The 24160-nt window shown below is 42.3% G+C and overlaps 1 protein-coding gene across 2 annotated transcripts in view; it reads left to right on the forward strand.

Moving 5' to 3' along the window:
* The window catches only part of parp14rs3 (poly(ADP-ribose) polymerase family member 14-related sequence 3), a 55590-nt gene that overhangs the window by 1000 nt on the left and 30430 nt on the right, over window positions 1-24160 (forward strand). The window contains exons 2-12 of one of the 2 annotated variants that reach the window (XM_078552552.1): window positions 8115-8317; window positions 9901-9955; window positions 10070-10240; window positions 12078-12326; window positions 12518-12754; window positions 13306-14834; window positions 17175-17226; window positions 19480-19608; window positions 20287-20349; window positions 21559-21735; window positions 21848-22032. In XM_078552552.1, coding sequence (XP_078408678.1) covers window positions 8115-8317; window positions 9901-9955; window positions 10070-10240; window positions 12078-12326; window positions 12518-12754; window positions 13306-14834; window positions 17175-17226; window positions 19480-19608; window positions 20287-20349; window positions 21559-21735; window positions 21848-22032 — 3050 coding nt within the window. The remainder of the gene's footprint in view (window positions 1-8114; window positions 8318-9900; window positions 9956-10069; window positions 10241-12077; window positions 12327-12517; window positions 12755-13305; window positions 14835-17174; window positions 17227-19479; window positions 19609-20286; window positions 20350-21558; window positions 21736-21847; window positions 22033-24160) is intronic. The other variant, XM_078552555.1, reaches the window with a different exon arrangement.

The following is a 24160-nucleotide window of genomic DNA, read 5'->3' on the forward strand; positions in this document are numbered from 1 at the left end:
GAACCGTACATTCACTGATTCCAGACTGCCACTGGGAATGTGCACCCGAAAGCAGAGCAGGTCTGGTTACTGTGAGTGAGTAATCATTCAGAGTGTGTGTGGGGAATGCACAACAAGAGGGCATCATCTTAAAATTAGAACCAAACCATTCAGGAGCGAAACTGGGAGGAACTTCACACAACATTTGGTAAAAATCTGAAACTTTCTCCCCTAAAAGTCAGTTCAAGCTTTCAAGACTGAGATTGCTAGATTTTTGTTAGGCATGGATGTATAAGATATATATAAGGAGCAAACGTGGGTAAAGGGGACTGATGTACCGATCAGGCATGATCTAATTGAATGGTCAAACAGTCTTGAGGAGCTGAAGGGCCTACTCCTCTTCCTGTTACAATATGGACTTTTTTTTAACTTATTATGATTTGCCTCTGTTACTCTGCCTGCTTCCGGGTGTCTTTCTGCTCACCCTTTTAACTCATATCTGAATCTTCTTACATTCTGTCAGTGAACTCCTTTCCTTTTCCCTCTGTGGGATTGGTAGTGAAGTCAACTGTGAAGTATCCCAAGATTCAACTATATCTTGTGATAAATTATGCCTCTTTCTGACTATTGATAGCAAGTGCACAAGAAAGGGTGTGTTTCTTGGAGCCGATAATTAGCGGCTGGCTACAGATAACCCTTACCATAAAGCAGGTTTTTGATTTCCTATTCGAGTGTAAAATGGGATATTGCAAATTGCTAGCCTGTTAGAGAAACGACTTGATTTATGTTTTGATTGAATTCACTATCAAGGAGCCAATACATAATACTAATCTTATTGCCAAGCAACAAGTTGAAAGTCTACTCCTCCAAGTATAAATATATAAAATTCAGGGTAAGAGGAGACTAAAAATATTTGAATATGAATGCAAAGGTTATCTTTTGTTTTCCTGGAACACATAATTGCTGCCAGTAACCTCTCGGGCAAAACCTTCTAGGTGTACTGTGTACCACATATTGTCTACGCTGAGGCCAGAATTTTACACTCCCCAGCCCCCACCCCTGGCGGGTTCTGAGGCGGGGGGAGTGCGAAATTGGACGAATGGGATTCCCTCTGGGTTCCCGCCCGCCCTGACCTGGTAGCGATTTTACACTGGGACAGTCAGGGCCTCGGATGGGAAGCCCACCCTTGCTCCAATTGAGGCTGGTGGGTGGATGAAACCTTGTGGGGAGGGAACCTGGAAATAAAGAAAGTTTGATCTCGTGTGAGGGAGGGGAGATGGGGAAACTCCAACAGAAGCCACCTTCTGATTTGGGGTGCCCTCCCCTTAAGGTCCAGTGACCTCCAGACCTTCCTGCCACCCCACCGGCCTATCCCCTGAGACCCTGATTGCCCCCTCGCAATCCCTCAGGCCTTCCTACTCTCCCCACCCTGGGTCCCCGACACAACTTTTTCTCCGGTTCTTGGGACTTAGTCTCAGGCCGCTCAGTGCTGTGCCTCTTCCAACCACTGCAGTGCTGGAGAGACTGGAGAGCTGCAGGCCAATCAAACTGGCAAGCAGCTCTCCAAGGCAGGACTTCCTCCCAAGTGAGGGGCGGAAGTCCTGCCTTATGCCAATCAATGCTCGTTAGAGTGTAAAATGGCAGCAGGGCTGTCGGAGTCGGCGGGAATGTGTTCCCCACCAACTCTTTGGATGTATCATCTAAAAATTCAGGCCTAAATCTTTTGTCACGAAGGTATAATAATTTTCATAATATTTTTCTGGTTTATTGTAAAGTAAGTTTATGGGGATTAAGTATAGTTAGGTATGCCTGTGTGTGATGTAATTACATTGGGAGTCAGGTAGACTGCAGGCTTTGACTCATCAGATGAAGCTAGGTGCTTGAAATGCTAATGGATAGACATGGATGTTGGCTTAGCATGTGAGGTATGAAAGGAATTTGCATTTTTAGATAGATGAAGGGAGATTTGGATTTCAAAGGAATTTTAGTGTGTTTACAAATAGCCAAATAAGCAAGGTTAAGGAACGTGTTTATTTTTCCCAAAGGTTACTGACAATAAATAGTAGCAACATGAAAGTATTTATATTGTGAGGATGATACAGTTTCAAAGGCACATAAAACAATAAAATTTACATATTAGAAGAGAGAAATATAGGAGCATGACGCTATGGCTAGAGTTTTTCCCTCGTCAGGCGGGCTTGGCAAGAGTGGGAGGGGGTGGTCTGGAAGCCGCCCGCCACCCGCGATCAGCTCTGCACTGCGATTTCACACGGGCGAGCCAATTAAGACCCTCCCTGTGTGGGTCGTGAGCGACAGTGATGAGCACTAACTGTGTGCGGGTGGGGGAAGGAGGGACAGTGGGCCTGGTGCGCAGTTCATGCATGCGCACAAAAGAGCACTTTAATCTCCCTGAGACACGGAGCTGCCTCAGGGAGATTAAGCGCTTATTAAAAAAATTATTAAAGGCAATAAAAATTTAATGAAACATGTCCCCTCATGTGACACAGTCACATGAGATGGGACATGTTTTTAGATTCAAAATAAAGTTTTTATTTAAATTGTATTTGCTTTAGGAAACCTCATCCCACTCATGGATGGGGTTTCCTAAAAAATGTAAAGGCCGCTTGGCCTTCTCGCCTGCCCGCCAACCGTTAGGTTGGGTGGGCAGCATAAATTTCCAGTTAATTACCTTGTTAATGGCCTTAATAGGCCTTTCAGTTATCGGCAGGCATGCAGCCGACTCCGGTGCACATCCGCTAAATGTGCGATGATGCGGGATGCACGCCCAACGTCATCGCCATCATATTGCGTTCGGGCATGTCAGGCGTGCGCCCGCACACCCAAGGTAAAATTCTGGCCTCTGTGTCAGGAGAAGGCATTGTGATATCTAACAGATGTGTGTGAAATAGCCTTAATGAAGCTTCCATTACTTGTGCGGAAGTCTGATGTCTACCAAAAAGTCATCAGGAATTCCACTGTCCAGGGTGTTGTGTTAATTTGCTGGATCTGTTTAAAATCTAAAACCTATGTTTGGACAGTTGCCCTAAAGGGGGTGTAACTGGGAGTCAGATTAATTAGGATTTTAGGAGTTATTATAGTAGTAATTTGTAGTCCTATTTATGTGCTTGAAATCTTTTCTTTTGTTAATACATATTTTAATTTAGTTTTTTAAAGTATCTCTAAAAGTCTTGATGGACTTATTACTTCTGAATTCAGTGCACACATCTTGAAATAAATACAAATTGCAAAACCGTTGTAATAGCACCATCAAGTTTCCCTCGTGGATTTGATCCACCTGGCACACATCATCTGCCACATCATAACACTTTATTATAAATAGGTAGCAATAGAAATGAACAATAAAATGTAATTTCACTCAGTCACCTTTTGTACCTTTTCCCACTTTACCATTCAACTGCATTTGCAATGACTCTCCTTGTTTAATAGCAGTCTGACAGATTATTCCAAATACTCTTTTGAATAAAAAATTCTTCTTAAAATCTGTTTCAAATCTACTTTTCACCAATTTAAATTTATCTGGTCCAACCTCCTGAACTTACTTTGAATATTCTGGGTTGACTTTATCTATAGCATTTAATATTTTATAAACCTTGAAGAGGTCCTGCCTTCTTCCTAGACTTAATCTTGTCTAACTTCTTTCCCGTAACTCATCCCCTTTACATGCTACAAAAAAAGAGTTACAGGCATTAGGATGGGTACAGTGCTTAGTCTTACTGCTTTTTGAATCCATCTCAGTACTTTTGTCTCTTTTTGTAGAGTGCGAATCAGATCTGACCACAGGAGACTCCAAATATATTCTGATCAGTGTGTTTAGGTCTGTGCATAAAGCTTTTGCGTTAAACACTGTAGATTGGTACTCTACTTTATGGTGGTAGGAGTTGACTTTATGTTAGGGATCATGCTTTCTGGAAGTGAATTTTGGAAATGCAGGTGCTGCTGTTCGCAATAATCTGACCATTTAACTGACGATCAGAAAATCGTACTTGACTCCTGCCCAAATGTGCCGAGTCCGCTATCAGTCCCAGGCTACTTTCTCAGTCTATGGCCGGAATTCTATGGCCCCATCGCGGCGAGTTCAGCGCCTTAAAATGCGGCGAGCCATTCTAAACACCATTGACTTTGGCAGGACTGTAAAATCCCACTGGTGTAAAATTCCACCCTATATGTTATAATTCAACTGGTTAAAAGCTCATGGAAGTGGACAGTCAGTGTCAGCTTGGATAAAAAAACAATGGCTTAAGAACAGAAAACAGTGAGTCGTGGTAAACGGTTGTTTTGCAGCCGGGAATATGGTAGACAGTGGCGTTCCCCAAGGATCACTGTGTTTTTATATATATATATATAAATGATTTAGTTATTGAAATGCAAAGTAAAATTCCAAAATTTGCCGATGATACCAAATTTGGAGGACCCTCATGAACATTGAGGATGACACCAATTAATTGCAACATAGGCATTCTAGCTGAATGGGCAGACAAGTGACAGATGGATTTAATGCAGGGAAGTGCGAGATGATGTATTTGACTGAAGGAATTGGGAGAGGCAATATGGACTTAATTTACCACAATTACTGAGAGTGCAGGGACAAAGTAACCTGTAAGTTCATGTGCAAACACGGAAGCGTTTACAATGTTGCAAAATTCCCCCAGTAAATTCCCCTGGTTATGCTACACCCTTATTAGCAAATATCGTTCTAAACACTGTTTTCCAAAGGTATCTGATCACCTCTTATCTATATTTTGCTTTCACATTCATGAGCAGTGACGTAACAGTTGTAACTATAGATGCAAGTTGTTGCACAATTCATTAATGTTTTGATAGAGCAGATAAGCAGTAAGCAGAAAGTGATTCTACTGGGGAATGGGTTGATAACCAGTGGATACAGATTTAAGATAATTGGCAAAAAATAATCCAGGAGGGGGATGAGGAGAATTTTTTTTCACACAGTGAGTGTTTTAATTTGGAATGCATAACTTGAAAGGGTCCTGGAAGCAACTCTCCACAGGAAAATATGATTCTTCTAATTGCTTTCCTCCTTGAGGCTTGCTAATTGAGAATCAGTTTAATATTTTACTTTATGCTATTATATTAATACCTTGCGACCATGAAAGTATGGCATGGACATTTCCAGAACACGGCTGCCCAGTCCACCTTCTGCCACCGCCAAATTCCAGCCCGATGATGGTCTGGTATTGTCAAAATATATCTGAAGCTGATACATAAATTGATGCATGTTGTGACTGGTTAAATTGCTTACACAGAAAGTGATTGAAACTTGAAGCATCACTATCTGCCAAAGTAAGTACTTGATACATGGAACAGCACACATTTGACACATGCCACAGTATGAACTTGGCACATGGCATGGACCATTTTTTGGGGAGGTGATAGCATAGTGGTATTGTCCCTGGACGAGGGTAACGTTCTGGGGACCCAGGTTCGAATCCCGACTCAGCAGATGGTGGAATTTGAATTCAATAAAAATCTAGAATTAAAAGTCTAATGATCACCATGAAACCATTGTTGATTGTTGTAAAAACCCATCTGGTTCACTAATGTCCTTTAGGGAAGGAAATCTGCTGTCCTTACCTGCCTACATGTGACTCCAGACCCATAGCAATGCAGTTGACTCCTAAATGCTTTCTGAACAGGGGCAATAAATGCTGGCCTAGACAGCGACAGTCACATCCCATGAATGAATGTTTTTAAAAATGTCTATGTGCCTATGTGGTGCTGCTTTATTTTTGAGGAAGCTGGAGCATAGTGTGTGCAACAGCGCATTTTGGGAAATCGCATTGTTAAGTGTGCAGGACTTATGCTGAAAAGTTGAAGATTGAAAAGGCTTTGAAATGATCCTTTCTTCCATTATCTTTTAAACATTTTGATTTTTAGGGTGTGGGTGATGCTATATAGCCACATTTTGTTGCATGCCCATTGTTGTTCTGAGAAGGAAATGGTGGGCCTTCTCAACAACTTATATTTATATAGCATCACTAACATAATGAAATGTCCCAAGGAACTATCCATTCCAACTTACACTTCCTGGTTCAGGATCAATGATTCTTCAGTTTGATTGGTTAAGGACACACACCTTTGCTTGCCTTGCTCCCACAGGTCTCAGATGCCTTGTAGAGGGTGCTGTGCTTAGCTGGTTGGCTGACAGGAACATGCTGTGCAAAAGCCCATAGAAAATCAATTAGTAACTGTGCTATTCATTCACTGCTCAGAGCAAAATTTGGCCCAATATCTATTCCCTCCAGCACCAGGGTACTGCGACTGCAACCTGTACTAGCAACAGATTGCACTGCAGCACCTCACCAAACTTCCTTCAAGGGTACCTCCCAACTCTTCAAGCTTTACAAGAGGCAGTAGGATCATTGGACTACCATCACCTCCAATTTTCCAAACAAGTCACACATCATTCTGACTTGGGGTAAAATCCTCAAATCCCTAGCTTTCAAACTTGTGGGAGCTCCAGAAACAGAAGGACTGTGACAATTCAAGGAGAACTCACACTAAGTCCATTTCCCTATCTCCCCTGTGTTTGTTGACTTCCATTAACCTCCATTAACTCCTGGTCAAGCAAAGTCTTAATTTCCTTGCTTTGAAATCCCTCTGTGGCCTATCCCTCCATATTTCTGTGATCTCATCCAGCCCTACAACCCTCCAAGATATATGTGCCTCCCTAATTCTGGTCTCTAGTGCATCCTGATTTATAATTGCTCCATTGTTGATGGCTGCGCCTTCAGTTGTCTAGGCCCCAAGCTCTGGAATACCCTCCCTGTGCCTCTCTGCCTCACTATCTCACTTTCCTCCTTTAAGACACTCCTTAAAACCTACCTTCTTGAACAGGCTTTTGGTCATCTAACCTATTATTTCCTTATAAGGGTCGATGACATATGTTGTTTTATAATGCTCCTGTGAAGCAACTTGGGATGTTTCATTATGTTAAAAGTGCTGTACAATTAAAAGTTGTTGTTGTCACTATGCTGTTGAAAGGGTGTTTAGACAGATATGGACAAGCCCTAACTTTTTTGGGTGAGTTTAGTCCACGTGTATGAGGTAAATACAGCAACATGATGCTGTCCAGTGTATTTGAATCAGACAATGAGATGCTGTTTTTGAGAAGCTTTTGGAGAAGCAAAACATTTTGGATAGCAACTCTCAGATTGCAGTTGCTAGCAGTTGTTGTTTGAATTGCAAATAAATAGCAGTGAATGCTGAATTACCTGGAAAAACTCAGCAGGTCTGGCAGCATCGGCGGAGAAGAAATCAGTTAATGTTTCGAGCCTTCATGGCCCTTTGGCAGAACTGGGCCATGAAGGCTCGAAACGTTAACTGATTTCTTCTCCGCCGATGCTGCCAGACCTGCTGAGTTTTTCCAGGTAATTCTGTTTTTGTTTTGGATTTCCAGCATCCGCAGTAGCTTTTAGCTTTTTGTTTTTATCAGCAGTGAATGCTGTTAGCCTCACTATTAGTTTTAAGCACAGTATGGCCCAAGACAGGGAACCTTGCAATGATCCCTACCCTCTTGATCCCTCAAAAACTTCTCCACCATCTAAAGGCTCAAATGAGGAGTTGAATTGAATGTTCACCATTCTCCTGGATGGTACAGCTGCAACATGACTCAAGAAGCTTAACATCATCCAGGAGAAAGCAAACTGCCAAATTGGTACCTTGACACTAGGCTCATTTGCTGCTCTTGAAAGCAGGATATCACTGGTTCAGTTAAGCTTCTGGCTACTGGTGATATCATGAACATTGCCATTGGATGGATTGGCAATGATGCTATTGGTGAAGTTTAAGGAAAGCAGGCTGGGCGTTTTCATATTTGAGATGGCCCTTTCTTGACATCTAGATGGCACAAATGTTATTCCCACTTGCTATCTCAATGCTGGTAATGTTTAGGCCCTAAAGTAGCTTGGCTTTAAATAGTGTAATTTTGGTTGGAAAATTATGCGAACATATTTTAATGAATAAATATAATGAAAAAGCTGATAACCTTCATCTTGATGATTGTCACTGGAAGTAGTAAGACATTGTTAAAGGATAAAGGAAGGTTATTCTTACCAAATCCTGAGCAGAAATGATTCCTATTTGTTCTGTATTATCAGTTCAGAAAAACGTGGTGAAGAAGGAGTTCCACACAGTACAGCTATTGGGCCCAGAGCCAGTCCAGCTTCGGGTTACACTCTGGGACAGTAGTGGAGGAAGCTCTGTGAGCACAATTGGAGTGGCCGCAGACTCCTACAAAGAGCCAGCAATAGAACAAAATCAATTGTTGACCAGTTCACAAAAACACAATAAAAATGACCAGGTAAGTCACTATTGATGTAAATACATTGCCGTTATTTATTCTTTCTGCCATGCTGTTTTCTATTAAATGGGTTTGACAAGATGGGCTACTTGTAAATAGTACAAAGGCAAATGTGTCTCATTTTGCTGATACACATTTAAAGATGTAACTGCAGGATTGTAAGTAAAACTGATCTCAGAAATGTTAACTGTCCAGCTGTCCAAGAAATCATGACAAAGAATTTAAACATAAGTTTTAAGCATGAACATAAATCCTGTCACAGTTGAAGCCAGACAATCTGCCACTTGATCTCATTGTTGTAAGATTATTATTGTGGGAAAATGTAGGCTGAGGTTATAAGCAACTTGATCTCTCTCTCTACATTATTTCTGTCTCTGTCTCTATCTGTTGGTCTACTTCTCCATCTCTCTCTGTTCCGATCTCTCAGTCTCTCTCTCCCTCTCGATCTCTTTTTCCATCTCTCTTTGTCTCTTTGTCTGACTCTCTCTCTCTCTCTCCCTGTCTCTGTTGGACTCTTTTTCTCTGTCAGTCTATTTCTCTATCTCTCTCTCTCTCTCTCTTGATTTCTCTCTCTGGCTCTGCCTGTCTTTCTCTCACTGTCTCTCTCTCTCTCTTTCTCTCACTGTCTCTCTCTCTCTCTTTCTCTCTCTCTCACTCTCTCTCCTCTCTCTTTGTCTCCTCCTCCTCTCCTTTTGCAGCATTGCCTTTGAACAGACTCGGGCAGTCCCAGGGTATAGTACAATCCCATCAACTAGCAGACTGGACAAGACACAGGACCTAGAATTAGCTGCCTTTGCTGTTGTTTATCAGCCACTTTCATCTTTTTTATTGCTACTTTATAACATTTATCATTGTTTTATGTGTCAAGTAAAATTTAGATCTATGTTGTATTCTGGTTCACACACTTGTGGTTAGGTATTATAATGTCATTCTATAATCCAGAAATTTCCAAAATCCAGAAATGACTTGGTCCCAAGCTTTCCAGACTGAAGAGGTTATGCTGTATTTGGTACTCAGATTGGCTTTCCTTAAAATAGATGGTAAATTCCTAATGGGTAAAGCTTCTGAGTGGTATAAGCTAAGCAGACCAGAAAGTTCCAGATTCAGGTCCTGGTCTGTGTTGACTCTGCAGATCTCACCTTGGAGAACAGTTTAGTGCCAAAATTAGATTTCCCACACATGTACTTAAAAGGGAAAAATCTGTTATAATATTGATCCCTGGTCACTATTCAGTGAGACTGACTATGAGGCTGACTATTATGCTATTGGAAGAGAATAGGAATGGACTTGCCTGCAACAGCTTGAACAGTCAATTAGCTGGTGACAGTGCCCATCTATCCTCATGCATAAAGAAAAACGAATATCACAGACATAACTCTGTGATGGAACATTACCTCAGCATGAGCCAAAACATTCAGGGGAGGAGAGAGAATTTGCAGAAAAATGGAAAGTAAATTGATTGTTTTTTGTCTTATTTGTGTTCTTAATTTTCATTCATTCCACATCTAATGCACCACTACTTTGTCCAGAGCAACTTAGCAAACTTTTGTATGGAGTACTCTTTTCCTGCTTTTCTAATGTAGAATCCAGCGAAGGAATTTCAAAATCAAGGAGCCCCAGGTGCAGTGGAAGAGTCAGGTACAGATTTTATTTCTGCAGAACCAAGTACATCTTGCCATGGCTTTCATTACATTTCAAAATTGTTACCTGAAGAGGGAAAGGGCCCGTCATGTGTACATTTCTCTCTTTCAGTTTTCGAGTCTTCCGAGAGAGAGGAAAGCCATTCCAGCCAGCTGCTGGTTAGCAGTGACGATCCTGTTGATACAGATGTTGTTTTAATGTACTTTGAAAGATTTGTGTCAGATGTGGAAATCTCTGAACACGGTGACAGCTCTTGGTTTGTGTCCTGTCCAAGCAGTGATGGTAAATGTTTATATCATTAACTATAGCATCAGAGGGAAAGAATGAGAATATGTGGCAGGAATGAAAATTATACCAGCATAGAAATGACTGCATTCTACACCTGCCACTTCATATACCATTACTTTGTTGAGCATTGGCATGTCAGTATTGCGCACAGGAATTCTTAGACTTTAGCTTGTATGACACAAATGAGACAAGGTTTCAGATGTTTCAGTAAAAGTATTGATACTCTCTGCATTATACGACACATACTTTACCTGGCAAAAGGCTACACATTCTCAGTGCAGGACTCTAATGTATTTCTAATTTTAAGTCCCTGATTTAAAAGAAGAAGCCAGAGAAAAACACAGAGAGACTGAGAAAGAAAGGATCGAGGGAACGCCATCCATTGTACTCTCCACTTTCAACCAGAGATTACACATTTTCAGAAGCATAGATTAATCTCACTTCCCATGATTTGTAAAAGCCCAGTAGATTGTGTCCTGTGTTGTTCACCACTATTTCAAGTTCTGGGTCTCACAAGTACAGTAGTCCTGGTCACTCAGTTTTGTGAGTGTCTTGCATTGAGGACTGTGTCTGTACAGCCCAATGTCTAATTTATATGATAATATAACTTAGGGGTGTAACCATAAAGCCCCTTATGACCTAAATTACACATTAGTGGGGTAGAGGGGCATGGGATGGAGAGGGGAGAGATCTTTGACTTCCTGCAACTGTTGCAATGTCAGCTGATGTCGGGAGGCCTGAACCATTTCTGGATTTGGGTGTCATTTGAATGCGCATTTGTTTCACCACTTGAGGTGAGACGGTGAATGGCTTTATGTCCCTGGTCGTCCTGGCCAATGGGCCTGGGGTGAGACAAAAGATCCTTAATGTATCAGTTTCAGATGAGTTGTGACATTTGGTAATCTGGCTCATCTAGCTTTAATACATGTTGTTCAATATCCTTTGCTTTTGGCTATTTCTTTTTAAGTCTTTGCCAAATCATTTCCTTTTAAAGCACAACAATTAAACATAACTCAGTCTCAAAATGCATTTTGTGCAAAAAAAAAATCAGTCAAAAATTGAAAAACATGATAATCTTTTCCACAACCTGTTAGGCTAGCTACTATGATGTTTAGGCATCAAGAGAGAAAGTACAATAAAACTTGCCCCTATTATAACATCAAGTGAGGGCATATGTGATGGATCATCTTCCCTCTTTTGACACTCTGCATCAGGCCAAACTTTCTCAGATCAGTTTTAACAACAGGCCAGAAAGAAAGCAATATTTCCTTTGTGTGTAAGACTCTTGAAGCAACAGACCTCACCATGCAACTTCTTTCACTTTCGATAGACACGTTCCTTCACTGTCACTGGGTCAAAATCCTGGGACTCCCTTCCTAACATCACTGTGGGTGTAGCTACACCACATAGACTGCAGCAATTCAAGAAAGTGGCTCAACACCACCTTCTTAAGGGCAATTAGGCATAGGCAATAAATGCTAGGCTAGCCAGCAATGCCCATATCCCATGAAAGAACAAACAAAAATAAAAGTTCAAGAGCTTGATGAGTGAGGTTGACAGTTATGAGGAAACTTTCCTTCGTTTACTACTTGTGCTGATTATCAGTGGATTGATGAGTCTGTGTAAAATTCCTTTGTGAGCTTTTTCAACACAACTTATTACTTATTGCCTGTTACTTCAGGTTATGGAGTGAGTTATTTTGTCAAAGCCATTGGACTTGTACCATTTTTTAGAGCACTAAGGTTGTGATAGGAAATACAAGGGATGCAAGGTCCATACAAAGATACATTTGACTGACTGATTGTGTTGCCTTTCTGGTTTATGTTTATAGACGTGGAAAAAATAATTTCACAAAAGCAGCACAAGCTGGGTGGCAAAACTCTGAAAGTGCAATTATACGAGAAAGATAAAGAAGATGAAAAGTATGAGCCTCGAACATTTCTCCTGAGGGGTTTTGATGTTAACTCGAGGTTAGACCATATTTCACTGTACGTTGACAGCCTCAGCAATAACACACAGCATCATATTGAACCCTTGCAGGATGGTGAAACAATAGCAGTCACTTTTGAAACTGATATAGGTTGGTATTTTATTCTTTTCTAATTTTTCGTTAGGTAATAGTAATTCATTTATTTGAATGTTTGGGAATGAAACCTGGATGATTGATATATGGGGCTGAATGAAATGGCTTTACTGAAGCCTGTATCAAAGATTGTGATTAATGTGGCTATATGCAGTAATATAGAATTTTTCCTTATCTTGCTTTCTTAGATGTCAACTCCTTTCTGCAGAACTGTCTTCAGAAGCCATTTGAAAACCATCGTATCACTGCCCAACGTCTGGCCAAGACAAATTCAGTTCAAATAGAAGGAATTCATCCCAATTTAAGCGATGACTTCCTGGATTTGTACTTCTCAAATACCAAACGCAGCGGTGGTGGGGAAATCACAGAAATCATTGTTAAAAGGATTGCAATGACAGCTATTGTTCATTATCAAGATCATGAGGGTATAGTATTTCATTTTTTTCCAAAAGTATTGTATTTCAAAAATTCTAACATTAAAACTTAGGCTATCTCCTGCTGGCCATCATTTCCAGCACATTGTTTCTAAGTTTAAGCTTAATAATAACTATCTATAGCCCTGATTTTAACTCAACTTGCCCATTAGAATGGGGTGAATGAGTGGTTAAGATCAGGAAAATTTATTTCCTGTCCCTTCCCCTCACAATTTTAATCCTGGAATTGACTTAGGTATCCAACCCAATAGCATACTCACTATTGAAGCTTAATGGAATTGCCTTCACAAACTGCCTAACATGACTGGAATAAAAACAAAATACTGTGGATGCTGGAAATCTAAAATAAAAACTGAAAGTGCTGGAAATACCCAGCAGGCCTGGCAACATCAGTGGAGAGAGAAACGGAGTTAATGTTTTGGAGACCAATATGATTTTTCTTCAAAACTGGAGTATTTCGCAAGTTGACACAAGACTACATAGATAATAGATAGATTTATTTCTATTCACTTAACTGGTTTCTTCCAATTGTGTTTTTGCAGTGGTAAGAAGAGTTACTGAAAGGAAACATTCCTTAAAGGGTCTTCAGCTGACAGTTGGTCGTCATTACCAGGATCTACAATCATGTTTGTATGGAAATAATGGTCCAAGAATCAAACAGCCTGAACAGTGTGATATTTGCGTCAATCCCACAGTGCTAAACTATATCCAGAAGACTCGCCTCTATAAACGAGAGTTAGAGGAAATTGCGAAGGATGTTTATTGTCACATTACCTTTGCGGACTCTCCAAGTTCAAAGCAACTTATTTTGAAGCCTTCTTTTGATGCAGATATATTGTTGTGCTATAAAATTGCTAAGGACTGGAAGAAGCACGCTGAAGAGGCAATTTGGAAATTCATCAACAAGTTTGACTTCAGAGACTTTCCAACTGATAAAGATTTGTGGGAAAAAGTCAAGAACAAAAGCAGAGGATTGAAAGCACCTGGCTTTGATGTTCTTTACTGTTCTACAGAAAACAAGATTGTCGTTGTTGGGGAACAAGATAAAGTTTTGGGCACTTCCAGGAAGCTACAAGAAATATTGGAAAAGGCAAGAAGAGAATTGGAAGTTGAAAGGAATACTGTTGAAGAGCAAATTTTATTGGAGAGTCTTGAAGAGTTGGAATTTGTGCAAAGCCACGTCAAATATACTGTTCCCTCTGTGAAAATATCCACCAGCACATCTCCCCCAGCATTAAAACTGACAGGATTGAAGGAGGAAGTTGGCCAAGTTCACAAGGTCATCAGCCAGTTTCAGTCCCAGTTAGAAAGGAAGCCTCTCAATCAGTCCTCACACCTGATAGATTTTATCAAATCGTTAGACCTCAAGGAATTTGTGCAAACTCACTTCATTCAAAAAGGCATCCAGGCCACATTGCTGCATAAACAGTCTGTTGAGCTCTTGGCTGTCAAGGCAGATGTAACGAAAGGAGAAGATAAAATAAAGCAACTTTTCCAGGAAGTAAGGATTGACTTCACCCCACAGCAAATCAACGTCGTCAAAGCTGACAAATGGAAAAGGTTCCTTGATGACTTGAAGTTCGACTTGAAGTCAAAAGATGTGGGCTGCACAATCATAGAGGAGAAAAATCAAGCTGCCGTAATAATCGTGGGATATTCAGATGTTGTTTCTGATGTTGAAAAAATGATAAATAGTTACCTGGACAATAAGCAGGTGATCGTGCAACATATTCCTGCCTCATTGATGCAGGTGGACTATATGGAAAGTTCCTCGAGTCTCACAGAACTGCCTGAAATCCAAGACAAAGGCATCCTAGTATCATATATCAGAACGGCTTCTCCAGGTTTGAAAGTATCTGGTGCAGCAGAGCATTTAAAGGAGGCAGTTCCTGCTATTGAAGATAAGCTGTCACTGATTCAGTCAGTAACCTGCACTTACAACAAACCAGGAGAGGCCAGAGCCCTGTCTAAGCACAAGGATGTCCTACAAGTCAAGGTTAAAAGTCATGGGTGTATGTTGTTAATTCAAACTGAGGAAGCAGCCCAGGATTCATCAAGCCTCCCAAAACCTGTAAGTGTACACAAACAATGAAATGGCTTCAACCTATCCATCTGGCAAACCATTATGCTAAACTAAAAGTCAGGTGAACTTTTATGCCCAGTATATAATTGAATAGACTTAGATACCAAGCCCCCAACATCTATAGCAGTGTAGGAAGGGCACAAGTGAAGGCTAAAATGGCGGAAGAAGCATGCTTCCGACGGGGTAGGGGGATGCATAAAATAAGGCGCCGAAATCGGCAGCCCGCCCATCATATTTAAATGAATATCTAAGGGTCACTTATGGTTGTTACCAAGCCAGTTGACCCTGATAATATGTTGCCCATCCCAAAAACTGCTTGGGGCTGAATTTCCCCCCTGTCGGGGGCGAAATTGAGGGGCGGGCGCGCACAAGCGCGTTTCCGATCGAGTTGTCCATCCCATTCCATCCCCCCACTGTAATATACTGTTTTCCACCCAGCAGTTGGCCAAATAGGCAGTCTGGCTGGAGGCTTTGGCCAGGGACGCTTGATAATTCTCGATTTCGGTGTCTGGGGAAGGCCTCAGTCTTACTTGAGGGGCTGAGAGCAGCACTCCTCCCCCTGGCCCACAAGGAGTGCTGAGAAAGGCGCTGTGGAGCTTATGGATTCAGCCGATCCCACCTCCCTTTCACTCCCAGGTTGCCCAACTGCCGGGAAACACATTCAGCAGCAGTGAATGTTAAATCGGGCACCCAAAATGCCCCGTCGATAATCGATTTAAATGTGGCACTTAGGTGTCCTGCCTCATCACCGTTAAAAAAAGGAGAGTGTTGAGGTCACATTCCCATATTTAACTCTTTAGACACCGCACCCACCACCCCTGTCCCGACTGCACTAACTGACTGTCATTGCGCGGCGGTGCGTTAATGTCGAGGCTCAAGGAAGGTGATTCTATTCGAGGCCATGGTATTCGGTATTAGACTGATGAAGTTAAAAAGAAGATGGGGATCCAAGCACCAGAGTAGGTGGTGCGCATCCCTGCAAGAAAGTAACCCTTTCAAGTCACTGGGAACTTTGACAGCACCTGTTATTCTGATCAGATCTTACCAGATCAGGGTAACAGATCAAATGGCGGACATGAAGCACACACTCAGGAAGTGTGTTGCCTCCAGTATTGGTGTTGGCAAAAAGGGTTGGCATCCAGGGCACTGAACACTTTTTCACTTCTGTGGTTCATTTGCGATTTTTTGCAGCAGTGTGGGGTTTTTCATTTTCTGCCTCATTCAGATTGTGAGGTTAGGACTGAATTATGGATGCTTTTTACATTCATGAGCCCACTGCCCATTAGGAACTGGATTAGGATGGCCCAGAATCAATTCACACGGCATCCTCATATCAATAGAATGCAAAGACTTTCTTCCCATCAATTTGAGCTGGGTGTGTAAAGACAATATGTCCGTTCTCTGTGCCATCGAACTAAGCTTCGATGATAGTACACACTTCTACCATTGTGCACTGGTGGTGGAGCGAGGGAATGTTTAAGTTGTTGTGCCAATTGAGTGGGCTGCTTTTTCCTGGATCGTGTTGAGCTTCTTGAGTGCTGTTGGATCTGCACTCATTCAGGTAAATGGAAAGTATCCCATCACACTCCTGACTTGTGCCTTGAAGATGGTGGACAGGCTTCGGGGATTCAGGAGGTGAGTGACTCATCGCAGAATTCCCAGTCCCTGACTTGCTTTTGTTGAAACAGCATTTTTATGGCTGGTCTAGTTAAGTTTCTAGTCAATGGTAATCCCCCGAATGGAGGGATTTAGTGATGGTATATGTCAAGGGGAGGTAGTTAGATTCTATATTGTTGTTGATTGTCTTTGCCCGCCACATTCTGGTCAGGAGTGTGATGGAATGCTCCCCACTTGCCTGGATGAGTGCAACTCCTACAACACTCAAGAAGCTTGGCACCATCCAGGACAAAGCATCCCGCTTGATTGGCACCACATCCGCAAACATTCACTCCCTCCACCACCAATGCACAGTAGCAGCAGTGTTTACCATCTACAAGATGAACTGCATCAAGACCCCTATGTCCAGAAATTTCCATACTTGGTCAATTCGTAGGTCAAGTGACTTCTGCAGCCAGATTAAAGTCAATGTCTTTGCTTGGCAAAATTCCTTTTAAGCTCAATATATATCTGAACAGCCAATGAAATTAAAGACTAATATTCCACATGCGCATGAAACATCACCATGAATTGAATTGACTGAAGACTGGCATCTGTGTTGCTGGGGACGTAGAGGAATCTAAACTTGTTCAACAATTTTCAGGAATAAAGCATTGTCGGTAAAATATTTAGACCTGCCTGCTCGTTAACAATTTTTATTTTGCTGATCAGGTTATAAAACAACAGAAACAAGCCCTGAAGTCACCAATGCCTTCTCCTCAAGGTAAGATATCATTGGTACAATTTTAAAACAAGATGGTAGAATTGGCAATTTAAACAAAATGCATATGGAACAGCAGTCATTTCTAAAAAAACATGGTTCTACTGACATTATTCTCATGATGTTTATCAGCTATGTCAATCTTTGAAATAATATTTTTGCAACTTCTTGGTATCTAACTCATTCCCTCATTATAATGATGGTCCTGAGATCCCTTTGTACTGTATGTGCAAAGGTCCATCTGGTGTGTGATTGTAGGAGCTTCGTTTCAAGATTCTTTAAACAGATGGAGACCAATGGGTGTATTATCCCCCCAGCTACTGGCAAACCAGCATCATCAGCTTGGTCAGAAACATGTGCTGACCAATTAGCCACAACCCCTGGCGGCCTGGAATATTTTAATGGCCAGGTCTCAGTGCATTGAAGTGGTGAGCTGGGATCAGAGATCGTAAGCCTCAGGCAGAGTCAATTTGGCTGTGGCCTGATGCAGTATCAAGAAGACTGACCAACCCATGAGTTGGAAGGAAACAGGGTCAAGGGCGAGATGTGGGCCTGAAGCCTGGAGTGGGGTGGCGGGGGGAGGAGAGGGGGTGGGGGGGGGCACTGAGATGCTGTGGCCTTGGTCGAGGCTGTAATTGTAGACTTGTACTTTTGCTCTGCTCAGTCCCACAAAAAGAAAGAGGAATGAATTGTCTTTGACCAAACCTCCAGCTGATACTGGCTGGAGCATGCAAGGCACAATCGCCGCCCAGCCTGGTCAAAAAGTGGCAGCTGGGGTCTTTCATGCACCACTTTAACTGAGTCTACCACCTAACCCAGGAGGCTGCTCTGGCTGCTCAGCAATAGGCCTTGGGAAATAGGCCAGTGCCACAGTGATAGTGAGAATGGAGCGGCGGGCCCTTCCAGTTATTATCAGGCTATTTCTTCTGGGTCGGAGGCCTTAAAATTTAAATTTCATTTTAAACTTAAGTGCCATATCTTTCTTAATATCATGCATAATCAAATTCATGTTAGAACAAGTTCCAGGGCAGAACTTGACCCATGGCGGGGGTGGGCGGTGCGGGTAGGAAGCTGAGTGCCGCCCGCGATCGGGGCCAGAAGACAATTTCACACTGGCGGGCCAATTAAGACCCACCCCAGCGTGAAACGCGAGCAGCAGCAAGTGGGGTGAGCGTGACCTTCGCACATGCACGCAAGTGCACACCTCATAATCTCCCTGAGGCACAGAGCTGCCCCAGGGAGATGAGGAATTATATACAAAGAACAAAATAAAAAAGTAATGAAACAAGTCCCCTCACGTGACTCTGTCATATGAGCAGGGACATGTTATTAATTAAATTTTAAAATTTTAATTTTAATTTGCTTTAGGAAACCTCATCCCGCCCGTGGATGAGGTTTCCTAAAAAATGCAAAGGATGCTTGACCTTTTCAGCGAAAAATTCAGCTTAATTGATAGATTCCAGGAGGATGACGACGCCATGCATTGAGGACATTCCATAGATCTTTATTTTGCCTCTGTGAATGTCTGGCTCCTGTCTGGCTGAGGGCAGCTTGCTTGCCCTCTGTGATCATGGTCATTTCATGAAGACTCAGCCATGAAATTTTAAATGCACGAGGTCCTTTGTCAGCCTCCAGCATCTGTCCCCTTTAGGACCACACCATCACCAGACACAGATGCTGAAAAGATGGGGGGCAGCCCCACCTTGAAGGTGCTGAGAGCACACAGAGAGAATTATGGAACTCTGTGACGTCTGCCCACAATATTCTGGCAGCAATGACAAGCACCATCAAGGCGCAGGCATCACTAATGTGTCCAGTGAGTGTGCAGCTGGACCATCACTTTGGTCTGAAGGTTACACACTGCACAAGAAAGAGACCCTGGACTGAGACATCTGCCTTTATCTTGTGCAGGAACCATGGTTTCACATCTGAGTGACACAAACACTGCTCATCAGAACAAGGAGCCATAGACAAGGAGACATTCTTGGCAGGTTACAATAGTGAACACTATGTACATGTGATCAACACCCATGCCCACGCTGTGCAACTACATCTTCTTAACCTTCCTAACACTGCCGCTACCATGTTATGGGAGTGAACTCGGGGATGGGCCGGAAGGTGGTGAGGTTGGCACCTGCCCTATTGGCACCCAGCCAAAAAGTGGGGGCATGTAAAATCCAGCCCTACATGAGGGCTGCACCTTTGAAATATGTCCATTTCTAAACAAATTGTAACTCTGCTTTGCTCTCTCTGCAGTGCCTACACCAACAGTCCCAGCAATACAAATATCTGGGGTAACTGTAGAACTGAAAAAGGGTGATATCACCCAAGAAAGTACAGATGCCATAGTAAATTCCACCAACAACACATTGAACTTAAATTCTGGTAAGTTTAAGAGGTAATAAATCTAAATATTAATAGCAAACTAAATGGTAAACTTTCCACTACATGGGGTGCATTCAACCTTGACGGAAACTGGTGGGTGGGTAGATAAAATTAACCGGGGAACTTTCCTGCCCCATTCTTGCCCGCTTCCTACAGCTTCCAATTTTTACCTGTTCTTCTGAGCAGGAAGAAAGGACATTTACCAGGAACTGGTGGGGTCTTCCTTTAAATAAGTAAATTGGGCTTCTATGATATCATTGAGGCCCAACTGTTACGTTAATCAGTGGCCTAGACAAGGAAGTTATTGTGGATGGGGCTGTCAAATGAGAATGAGACTACATCTGGGCCAAAAGAACCACAGAAAAGCTGATTTATATTATTTTTTCTTGACTTTCCTTGTGGGGCTGCAGGGGCAGTGATGCTCATCTGAGTTCCACAGATAACATTCAGGTCTAGGCTTAACCACCCCACCGCACACCCCAATGAAAAGTAAATCAATCGCGGTGAATGATGAGCAGTTAATTCACCACTGACCATTTTACATCATCACCATGCAATGCTAGAATTGCGCAAATTTCACAAAAAGAATCAGTGTCTGACTTATGAATCTGGATCACCAAATAGCCAATGTCTTGTACTCTCCTTAACATCTGTATTTTTGTTTTATTTTACCTGTAGGTGTGTCCGATGCAATACTAAAAGCTGCAGGCAGATCTGTGCAGGATGAATGCAAGGCCCTAGGTACTGGTACCTCTTAGCCAGAGTTGTGTTTTTCTAGAATGTATGCTTGAAAAAGTAACTACATTGGTATGATAATTGTATAACAGCTCTCACATCGAGTAAGTCTCAAAGCGAATAACAACTGGGAGAAAAAAAGACACTAAAAAGGGACAATAGAGATTTAAGGGGGCAGCTTGAAGTTGAAGAGATCAATTTATGATTTATTATAAGATTTATTATATAAGATTTATGAGAAACTTTTGATGGAAGTGAGGAATGTGCTGATGCTCATGCCAATCTGCTGGATCTATGTTACTGTAAAAGTATCAAAACTTCATGTTATTTACTGATGAAATGAAGGTGATTTACACTGAAGCCTGTTTAACAGGATGACACTGAACAGATGGGAGGGGGAAAGTTGGGTGGCTGCTTCTGCTCTAACATCCTGGCAGCCGTTTGGGACAATGTCTGTGTAATGGGTTGTCATCCTGGGCAATTTTGGGAATCCCTTCAGATTGACCAATGGTACCCAAGTCTGCTGAGATAGAGTAGGCCCTGTTCTAGGCCAAAGTTAATGACAATCAGTGCCTCTGGGTCAAAGGCTTCATGTCATAGGAGAGCAGTTATTTGAAAACTTGGCATGCTTGCATTTGCCTCAACCACTTAGCAGTGGAGGATACTCTTAGGTTACGCTGGCTTCCATGAGAGCAAGTGCCCCTGTAACACCACTGCAAACACAGGTGCCCACTTCAATTATTCAAATTACCCCTTGTCCTGGCTTTGGTACAGGATTATGATGGCATAACGATTGTGGGCACAACTTCCACTGGGATTTCAAAGGTAATGTCTTGGTTATCACCCAGTTGTGTATTACGACAAATTGAATTCTGTTGGACAAGGCTCTATCATATTTTGCCTGTCCTAAAATTTAAGTAACAGCGTACTTAAAAATAACTAGCCTGTGGCAGCTTTGTCAGAGCTAAAGGGAAAAAAAATCAGTTTCATGCAAACCTTGTACAAAAGACTGACTATACAATGCCCAGCAAGTATCCCAACCTCCACTTGAATGGTACATATCTCAGCTGGGAAAATATCTACTGCAGCTTTCATATGGGAGAAGAGATAACATGGTGTATCGGCTACTTTGGGCTGTGAATATAAGTGTATTCTTGATAATGTTGCAGTTAGAGGTTAATGAGGATGAATTTCTTCCACTCATTTATTCCCTAGGTCAACAGCTAAACGATGGTGTCGTAGTCACCAAAGGTGGCCAGCTTCAGTGTAAATATATAGTGCACATGGTTGGGACCACATTAGCAGCCGGCATCACAACATCAGTGCACAAGGTCCTTGAGGAATGTGAAAAGCTGGATATCACTACTGTAGCATTCCCAGCCATTGGGACAGGTAACCTCTACCCCCACATGTGCAGTTTGGTCAACTTATTCTGTGATTTATTTTTACTTTGCTTTTATTTTTCTGAGACTTACTAATAAGTTTTTTTTTGGATTTTATTCAGGTAAAGGTGGAATCAGTTGTGAAACTGCCATCACCGCAGTCTTCAGTGGAATGGAGAAATATTTCTCGACTATTGCATTGTCCAAGATGAAAGTCATTTCGATTATTGCATTTGAGTCATATGTTTATGACAATTTTGCTGATGCTTTTGACGTGAAGAAGTTGAGCCTCGGTGTTGGCACAGTGGTAATCTTTGCATCCTGAAAGGATTTCATTTTCGCTAGCTCTCTGTTTTCAGCAGAACACATTGGGGAGAATTTTCCCGTCGGTGAGCAGGGGGGCGGGGCCCGCTCGCCGACGCATAAAATGATGCGGGATGACATCGGGTGGAACTCCCGACGTCACCCCGCATCATTTCCATTTTCAGGTTCGCAGGGGCGCAACCGAGTCAGCTGGGTGCCCGTCAGCTTGTCAATGGCCTACGAGGCCATTGAAAAAGTAATTAACTTCATTAATGGACTTGCCCGTCCAACCTTAAGGCTTGGCGGGCAGGCCAGGAGCCCTGGCAGGCTTCAGAAAAAGCATGAAACCTCATCCACAGGCAGGATGAGGTTTAATGAGGGTATTTAAATTTTTAATAAAGGTTTCAATAAAAGTTCTGTCCCAACTCATGTGACAGTGTCACATGAGGGAACATGTCAGGGAAATCTTTCTATCATTTGTATAACAATTTTTAATTTGGAGCCGATCTCCTTGAGGCCTCAGGGAGATCAGTGCACTCTTTTGCGCGCGCGCCCACACAGGGAGTGCATAGTGCTTCCTGGCGGACGTCACGCTGGGTGGGCCTTAATTGGCCGGCCCACGTAAAATGGATCGGAGGCGCGTCCGTCCACGCCCGCTCCCACATTTCCCCGCCAACAGGGGGATAATCTTTCCCATTAAAAAGTAGAAACTAATAACTTAACATTTCAGTTATGCAATGCTGTTATTTTAAGAACACAGGGACATAGGAGTAGGCCATTCAGTCCCTTGAGCCTGTTCCGCTATTTAGTGAGACCATGGTTGACCTGTATTCTAACTCCATCCACCTGTGTTGGTTCCATATCCCTTAACACCTTTTGTTGGCAAAGATCTATTGATCCCAGATTCAAAACTATTAATTGAGCTCACATTGATGCATCTTGTGGGAGAGAGTTCTACATTTCTATGATCCTTCACATGAAGAGGTATTTCCTAATATTTCTCTGGAATGACCTGGCTCTGTTATAAATTTCATGTTCTCTTGTTCTAGACTCTCCCACCAGCGGAGAAGGCTTCTTTCTCTCTTGCTATCCTGTCAATTCCTTTTAAAGTCCTAAATACTTTGATGAAATCTTCTATCTTCCAGGAAATACAAACCTTTTTTATGTAATCTCTCCTCATAATCTAATCCTTAGAGCCCGAGTAACATTCCAGTAAACCTATGCTGCACTTTTTCCAAGGCCATTATATCATTTTTACAGGGCAGCTTTCAGAACTAGAAACTGTAATCCAGATGTGGTCACTTCTTTAAGACATTTCAGCAAATTGTTTACCCCAGTATGTTTGGGTTTAATATAGAAATTCCTCCTAAATCTGCAGAAGGACTGCTTTCCCTCTAAAGCTCTTACATTCAGGCACTATTCAGGGAAGAACACCCCTAAAATGCAGTCACACTGATGTGACTCGAACCAACCTAGATTTCCATATTCAGGTGATTAACATTCAAACAGCTCCAACCTCTGACAGGACCCTGCACCTGGGAACAAGGGGCAGAAATCCAACCACTCCAGAAAAACTCCAATCTGTCAGACATCAGCAGCCAATGGTCTCCTAATCAAAGATGTCCAGTAGCATAATGAAAGAGTATTTTACCTTTAGTCAGGCTCACCCTTCTTACTCTTTGCCCCTCTGGGCGTTGGGCACAAGCCCCTTTTGAGAATCCTTTTGGAGTTGTGAGAAGAATTGAAGACTAAATAGCCCATCCTACCTCACTAGCATGTCTAAGAACATAAGAAATAGAAGCAGGAGCTGGATATATGGCCCATTGAACCCACTCCGCCGTTCAATAAGATCATAGCTGGACTTGTACATCAAGTCCAGCTATACATTCTATCTCCAAAATCCCTATTTATCTATTGATCTCAGTCTTGGATATACTCATTGGCTGAGCATCCACAGTCTTTTGAGGTTGGGAATTCCAAAGTCTTGCACCCTCAATGAAGAATTTTCTCAGCACCCCAGTCCTAAATGACCAACTCCTTGCACAAAGTTGACTCCAAGTTCTGGATTCTCCAGCCAGGGAGTCTCTCAATAACTACCTGTCAAGTACTCTAAGAATTTTATACATTTCAGT

This window comes from Cetorhinus maximus, chromosome 11 (genome assembly GCF_964194155.1).
Source record: "Cetorhinus maximus chromosome 11, sCetMax3.hap1.1, whole genome shotgun sequence".
Lineage (NCBI taxonomy): Eukaryota > Metazoa > Chordata > Chondrichthyes > Lamniformes > Cetorhinidae > Cetorhinus > Cetorhinus maximus.